General features: G+C 41.5%; 1 protein-coding gene across 1 annotated transcript; it reads left to right on the top strand.

Annotated features, from left to right (window-relative positions):
• Positions 1-5,593: 5,593 nt before the first annotated feature.
• On the top strand, positions 5,594-6,211 carry LOC311056198 (proteasome subunit beta type-3-like; the record flags this gene model as incomplete). Its single annotated transcript, XM_084072648.1, has 1 exon — positions 5,594-6,211. One exon carries the CDS (start codon positions 5,594-5,596, stop codon positions 6,209-6,211), a length of 618 nt encoding a protein of 205 aa, XP_083928774.1.
• Positions 6,212-8,624: the final 2,413 nt, after the last annotated feature.

Below are 8,624 nucleotides of genomic sequence, written 5' to 3'. Positions count from 1 at the left end.
TATGAATGTATGTGGATAATGTGTTTCTAAGCATGCTTGTTGCATTATGTAACTGTGTGACTTGATGATCCATGCTGTCACTGTGACTTCATTCAGGTGACTTCATTCATTGTGTATTGTGAGAACCGGCACATTTCCTTAACCACATAAACCCATAATACTTTGTTGACTGGGGTCCCCCAGGGGTCTATCCTTGGCCCCCATCTTTTTTTCCTCTACACCAAATATATTAGCTGAAAATAGCCGATCTACAAGCTTACAATGTGCTGCGTTGCGATGTGTTGTATGCTTGTATATCAGTTTTTTTTACAGAATGTTTGCCTATTGTTGACGACTCTTCGCCTAGTATGACATGCCCAGAATAGGGACGCTAATGTTCATGTGGTTAATTGTATCGTGGAAGGAAGAAAACCTTATTTAGCGATGTGCATTCTTAGAATTGTGGAATTTGAGCAATAAGTGACAAGCACAAATTATGTCTCCAGTCCTTACCAAAACGTTACGGTTTATTATCCAGAGCATAGGCCTACAGATATCAGAGACAATCTTTCCTGGTGCACCAGAGGGAAATTCCTGGAGAAGTTCACAGTCGTTTGCACTTCCTGTTTACATAATGTAGCCTATCGTTGTGGACATCAGTATTGGACAGGATGAAAGAAAGGGTCCTTACTGTAGCTCCAACCAGACCTTATTTAATGTGTGTGCATGTCCGTCCCTGTGATGTGCGTATATATGTATGTGTATAAAGAGAGAGTATGTGTGTCATGTGGAACCCTTTGAATCAATGAAAAAACATTAACCACCCTATACTTGATCATACAACAAATAGCCATAATAGCTATTTTTGAAAAGCTTTGAAATGTTTTAAATCTTCAGAAATATTTAAAAGTGGTTAAAACAGTTGTTGCAGTTTATTGGGAGTTTCTCTCCCAGCACAGCACAGTAATTGTTGTTACTGCGCGCTGACCTTGAGTACACACTAGACTTCAACACATCCAAATTTAAAACACATTCATGTAGGCCAGTGGTTCGCAAAAAAGCCCCCCAAATTGATATATTATATTTGGTCATGGACCTCCATCCAAAAACTGCCAGCCTGCCATGCAGGGACCCCCAGAAGAGAAGATTTGTGTTAAATTCACAGTGCGACGCTATGAGGATGTGCCTTTTAGCGGCTGGAAATCAGTACAGAGCCAGGTACTAGGTTGCAACCAGAAGGTGTATTTATTCACCAGAAAATACATACAGGAACATGGACACCACAGTAGTTCTTCACCCTCAACAAACCTCTCATCAACTGTGGCAAGTGACAGCGCTTTATGCTCAGCTGAGCTAATGAGCCAGCTTGGACCATACCACTATAAGGGTTGTTCTAACTCAGAGCATAACATAAATAAACATACAATACATAAATAAACACACCATAAATACTTAAATATTCAAAACTGCTTTTGTGTCTGTTATTGATAGCCTAGCGCCCAAGAAGGTGGTGAGAGTCAGAGCCCGTACACAACCCTGGATGAAGGGAGACATCCTAAATGCCATCAAACTCAGAAACAAATTGTACTCTGAGTTTAGGAAATGCAAAAATTTGCAACTACTTGAAAGATGCAGAAATCAACGAAATGTAGTAAACAAATTGGTCAAAACTGCCAAAAATAATTTCTTAAATGAAAGCATTGAGGCAAACAAAAGCCACCCACAAAAGCTGTGGGAAGCGCTACAGAAATTGGGCTGCAACAACAAAATTCAAACCAAAACTACAAACATCTGCATTATTTCAAGTGGCGTGCTCATTACCGACAAGAAAGCGGTAGCGAACTGTTTTAACAGCTTTTTTACCACCATTGCAACCCAGTTGGTAAGCAAACTTCCTCAGCATTCAGGTTTGTACGGCTCTGACCACATCCATGCTTACTATGACAAACTAGGGGCTAAAAAAGACTCCTTCTCATTCAAACCAGTAAATGCTGATGATGTGCAGAAAAAACTTTTAGCCCTCCAGCCGAACAAGGCCACCGGCCTTGACAATATCCCCACCAGATTCCTCAGAGATGCAGCTACTGCTATTGCCCCCATAGTAGCCCAAATCACAAACCTATCCATCAGCCAGTGTCACGTCCCACAGGATTTAAAATTGGCAAGAGTAATCCCTCTGCATAAAAAAGGAAGCAAAATAGAACCTGGCAACTATAGGCCTGTTTCCATCCTTTGTTCCATCTCAAAGGTTGTAGAGCGATTAATTCAAGAACAAATCAACAGCTACCTCAGCGAGCATAAACTGTTGTTTGAATTCCAATCGGGCTTCAGAACCTCCCATTCCACTGACACATGCCTGCTGTATTTGACCGACTACATCAAACGTGAGGTAGACGCGGGCAAATACTGCGGCATGGTTATGTTGGACCTCCAAAAAGCGTTCGACACTGTAAACCATTCAATTTTACTTGATAAACTGAGGGCGATAGGTTTTGACTGCACATCACTAAACTGGATGAGATCCTACCTGGAGGGAAGAGAACAAGTGGTTGACATCAACGGAACCATGTCCTCTTCCCTCCCGGTGAGCTGTGGGGTTCCTCAGGGCAGCATTCTAGGGCCGTTACTGTTCCTTTTATACATTAAAGACATGAATGCTGCCTGTAACTGCAAATTGTTCCTGTTCGCTGATGACTCGGCACTCCTGATCTCGGGAGAGGACAAGTTGCAAGTTGAGGAGGCGCTCAGCTCCGAACTCTCAAAAATCCGTACTTGGCTTACCGATAACAAACTGTCACTACACCTTGGGAAAACTGAATCCATTCTCTTTGGGACCAAACATTCCCTCAGACAGATGGAGGTAAATGATTTCAAGGTCAAAGTCGATGACACAATTATCTCTAGCAAAGAAGAGATTACCTATTTGGGTTGTATTCTCGACAAATAGCTGTCAGGTGAAAGCATGGGGTCAAAGGTAGTCAAAATAGTAAACCAGAGAACCAAATTTATGGGCAGAGTTTCCTCTTTTGTCAACCCTCAGGACCCTCTCAGGGGCCCTGATTCAACCACATTTTGATTATGCTAGCACCTCCTGGTACTCCAACACCTCAGTGTCACTGAAGACTAAGCTTCAAACCTCCCAAAACAAACTGATTCGACTACTCCTCGGATTGGGGCCCATGACCCACCTTTCTCCCACCCATTTTGCCAGCCTAGGCTGGCTCAGGGTGGAAGACAGGGTTAAACAACTAAAAATGGGACTGGCCTTCAAAATTGTAAATGAAAATTTGCCCGATATGCCCCCTATTCCCGCATATCTGAGTAAATACCTCCAAAAGGTTAGTGACACCCACAGTCACAATACCAGAGGGAGCGCTAACAACAATTTGGTACCACCCACCCATAAAACAAACATGGGCAAATTCTCCTACTACAGCACTGCCACCCAGGTTTGGAATGGTCTAACCCCATCCCTCAAAAAATGCAGTTCGCTGGGCTCATTTAAAAGAGCCTTAAAAAATCACCTTTCAGGAGGCCAAAAGAGGAGGTAGTACCATTTTCCCGTTAGACAGCCGACCCCCCCCCCCCCTGTTCTTGTACATACCTTTCCCCCCTTTTTTTATTCCTTTGGTTGTACATAGTGTTATATATATATATATATATATATATATATATATATATATATATATATATATATATATATATATATATATATATATATATATATATATATACATATATATATATATATGTATATATATATATATATATATATATATACTTTTTTTTGCTGTTTTATTTTTTATTTCTTGTGTAATGATATTCGAACTGTGGTGCCACTATATATCCTACTATCCTACTATAATTCTAGTAACCTCTGTAGTGGTAGGTGAAGCTACCCGGTTCTCCTCAGTGGCTGGACCAATTGCTCTGATTTTGCACACAGCCATTGACCATTACCATCTGAACTTAACTGTGAAGCCCGTTTTTCAATTTCATCAAATCTCAGCTTCTTATTAGCGTTTATGTGTCAAACAATGTCGCCTCCCGGGTTGCCAGATCATGTGCGCATATCCCCCCACGGATGCGTCGACCGGGTATGGTCTAGTGTCTATGAATTGAATACCAAGGCCCTCATTGGAAACAAGTCCGCAAGGACTTTTATGAACGGACCTGTTAGACAAAGTATTTTAAATGTAAATGTGTTGTTTTACATTCTTTTGCCTAATAAAATATTCAATCAATCAATCAAATACCCTTAACCCCCACAAGTATATTAAAACTCACTGAACTACAAAAATACTCTTTCCCCTCTACTACAGCCACAAGCAACTCTAAAACACATCACAAACCCCCTCTGCCATTCTGACTTGGTCCAGCCCAATTACACTGGACAGAACAGCTCCACTTGAACAGTAACTGTTAAGATTCCAATCATCACTCAACATTACCTATCTTACACCATACATATTGCACTCAAGTCTCATTGCACTCATTCTATTCTACACATTGCATTGCCCCTACTGATTACCACTAAACATTTGTCTCCAGATGGAACTACTTAGCTGAGTGGCCAGCTCAGAAAACAGGAAACACAATTCAAATGTTCAGTTACAAATGTATTCAATCAACAATAAAATCAGGACTGTTCAAAATACAACTGTGCAAATAATTAAAGTGCCAATATCTGAAGTGCCCATATGCTGTGCAAATATTACTCAATTAATAAGGGTTCAAGTACATGTTTAACATAGTAACAGAGGTCCTCTCTGTTACAGACGCATTGTGAGCATGTAGAGCAGCAAACTAAATGTAATAGCTAAAAAATGTAATGCCTCAAGTCCTACAATTCCAAGTGCTTGTCAGGGTGGGGGGTCCCCAGTTCAAATATAACTTTTTGGGGGGGTCGTGGCCTGAAAAGGTTGAGAACCACTGCTGTGAAGCACAGCATGTTTATACCCAGTGGTGGAAAGTGACTAACTATATTTACTCTACTTAAGTAAAATTGATTTTCCTTGAGTATTTCCATTTTTCAATACTTTATACTTCTATTCCACTACTCCCACTTCTTAATCCCTGAGGTTATCAAAACCTCTGTCTGTCTGTGTGTCTGTCTTTTATGCCCATAAATGGAAGTCCCTGATGTCATCAATATTACACCTTAGTACTGTCATCATAGTATTGTGACAACGGGTACAATGGGTATTGGATTGATTAACGGGAGGGGCGTGTGTCCTGAAAGGGCATTGCCCCCCCCCACCAGTTTTAGCTTATTCTCTGAATTTAGATGTCACCAGACAGCTCAGTAGGCAGAGATCTCTGATCATCTGGCCATGCAAGACTGGTCATTTGGTAGCATGTTAAGATTGATTTGTAAACATACTAGCAGCCAGGTAAGGTTAAAATGTTTCTATATTTGGAAACATTGACAATGCCTCTCAGCCAATCACAATGTGAGGTCTGACATCACAAGGCCAATATAAGCCTGTACAGCTTCAGTTACTTTGTCTGGCTCTGTTTCTTTAAATTGTGTTCACCTTGACCAATCAACCTTCATTAATAACATTCAAATTATTTACAAGTTTTCCAGATTTGGGATATATACGTGTTCACAATGTCTATCATGTCCTATAATGGTGGGGCCGTCATGGCCATGCGAGGGAAGGACTGTGTGGCGATAGCAGCCGATCGTAGATTTGGCATTCAGTCTCAAATGATCACCACAGATTTCCAAAAGATCTTCCCCATGGGAGACAGGCTGTACATCGGCCTGGCCGGACTGGCCACTGACGTACAGACGGTGTCCCAGAGACTCAAATTCAAACTGAACCTCTATGAACTGAAGGAGGGTCGCCAAATCAAGCCCAAGACCTTTATGAGCATGGTGTCTAACCTGTTATATGAAAGGAGGTTTGGACCATACTTCATTGAACCTGTGATTGCCGGACTGGATCCTAAGACCTTTGAACCATTCATCTGCTGCCAGGATTTGATTGGTTGTCCCATGGTGACAGAAGACTTTGTTGTGAGTGGCACGTGCAACGAGCAGATGTATGGCATGTGTGAGTCACTGTGGGAACCAGACCTGGAACCGGAGGACCTATTTGAGACGATCTCCCAGGCAATGCTGAATGCAGTAGACAGGGATGCTGTGTCGGGAATGGGAGTGATTGTACATATGATTGAGAAAGACAAGGTTACCACACGTACCCTCAAGGCCAGAATGGACTAGAGACGTCTTTATCCATTACATTCACATGGACACAGGGTTTTGAATACAATTTTTTTTTCTCCACCAGGCCGAAGGCAAGCTGGAGATTATGTTTTTGCCCCTGTCTGTCTGTCTGCCAGTCTGTCTGGGACTAATCTCACAAGCACCATATTTCTTGCGTATCCTGCCGCCGCCGGTAGGCATTTTTTATGCCGTTGCTCTGTATGAGGCAAGTCGTTTATAAGAGGTTCTGTCTATCTGTGCGTATGTCTGTTTGGAACAAATCTTGCGAACCGTCAGACCGATCAGCGTCAAATGTATTGTGCACTCTCGCCAGTAGGCCAAGGAAATATACCTTCATGCATTTTTTCATAGACAACAAGGCTGCCCACATGACGTCCGGGATTAATGGAAACCACACCATTTCCATGTAGATCTCAAGATCCACATGATCCAATTTTTCTTTCACATAATGTTTTTCTAATTTTCTAATGGAAGTCAATGGCAGTCGAATCGGGCTGAGACCTTGCCTAAATACGGAGCTATACATCATAGCGCTGCTGTTGGGCAGAAATCAATGCCCTACTTGATCAAAAGTAGCAGATACACAAGCTTGTAGATCTGCTACTTTTGCTATTTTTGAATTTGAATCCCGCAAGGTAACTGTTTTGGACATGTGAGGTTTCCACCCGACAGAAACGACAGATAACTGATGTTATACACTGGAGACATGAAGTCTGAGATCCACATGGAAGCCAAGCCCTCATTAGACCAAAAAAACTATTTTCAAGAGGTCACAGTGATGACTAATAAATCAAATGAACCAAAAACGAAAATGATTGCAAACTGTAATAAAAGAAAATAATAATAATTTTAATGCATTGAAACCTAAACTATAGTACCAGTCATTTTGTCATTTTAAATAAAGAGAGATTTTAGATAAGAGTTGAGATGGGTTTTTCTTTGTCTATGAATTATGCACATGCAGTATTTGGGGTTAACATTATTTCATATAGCTTTCATAGGCTATTGAATGTGCATGTTTTCATTCCTCTCTAAGGTTGCCAACTGCCAGATAAACATAGCCTTATGGTCAGTAGTGAGCATGATAGTCACAACAATTCATTCAAAGCCTACAACATCCCTTCTTTACCGGAGTCCAGCAGGCACTCCGCACACTCATAAAGCAGAAGGAAGATTGCTCAACCATACCGGCCATTTGCTTACATTTTTAACATCAAGATTGACATAGAGACTATTGTTAACATGGACACAAATACAGTACGTTGTGTGTGCTTGTCCGGAGCTAATCTTGCAGAACCCTGGACCAATCATACTACGGATTATTTCCATTTATATTGGCTTAACGACTCGGACATTATGCGTTGTGAAGCTTGGCCAATCAGTCAAGCCGACGGGTCGAGTTAGCGAATCAGGAATTTATACTGGCTTAGTGGCACAAAAGTTATGTGACGCTCCATCAATCCGTGAAGATGAGGGATTGGGTTGGCCAATCAGGGAAGCATAGAATAAACTGAACTGATTTCTGTGTCTTTCTCAGACTTGCGGGCTGAGAGATACAGATATTTGTGGATTTTCAGTTCTTGGAAACCGTTGGTCCGGGGGTGCTCCTTCCATTCCGACATCTCACCACTCCGACTAGTGGCTTCCGCGTGCGGTTAAGGTTAGGGTTAGGGTTAGGTATAGGGTTCGTCAACGTCGGAAAGGCGACATGTCGGAAAGGAGAAATGCACCCGTTGGTCCATATGAATTGCCATTTGGCACCGCACACCTCTGGATCATATGAGACACATTTGATACATTTGAGACCAAACGAGTTACGCCCGTGACAGAGTGACAGACAGACAGACACAAAATGGGGTCAAAAACTGATGGACTTCAAAGACATTATATAGGACTTCGATCTAGAAAGACTTGGAAGATGGCTAGAGGCAAAGATGGAGCCATAAGGTACAAATTAAGATGTTCTACTACAAACTCTGTGGTGCAAGTGTGACAGGGTAGACTGAGGGGTATTATTTATTTATTTTGTTCAATTATTTGTATAGTGCATTAATATTTATATTTATTTTCTTGAATAGTAATTGATGGATATTTTTCTAATAATCATTTGTCTAGTGTCATAACTGGCCCAATGTCAAGTTCATATAAAATGTCTAAAATCTGCCATCCTATCCTATTTTAGTGTGCCATCTTGGCATAACTCAAGATTTTATTTAGTTAGATTGTACGGAACTAATCTAGTTCTCTCCTTTCCTCTAGAAACTGCATGTGTTTTGAGCTGTACAGAGCGCAGGCCCTCCGAGGCCACTGATTATCTCTGGAGGAATACAATAACAGCTCATTGGAGTTAACTTGACCATCTATGACAAAGCAACAACACCTCCAGCGACGCCGAGGTTTGAGACATTTG

This window comes from Gymnoscopelus microlampas (assembly GCF_963454915.1).
Source record: "Gymnoscopelus microlampas genome assembly, chromosome: 11".
In the NCBI taxonomy this organism is placed as follows: domain Eukaryota; kingdom Metazoa; phylum Chordata; class Actinopteri; order Myctophiformes; family Myctophidae; genus Gymnoscopelus; species Gymnoscopelus microlampas.
This window is presented reverse-complemented; position numbering and strand designations above follow the sequence as displayed.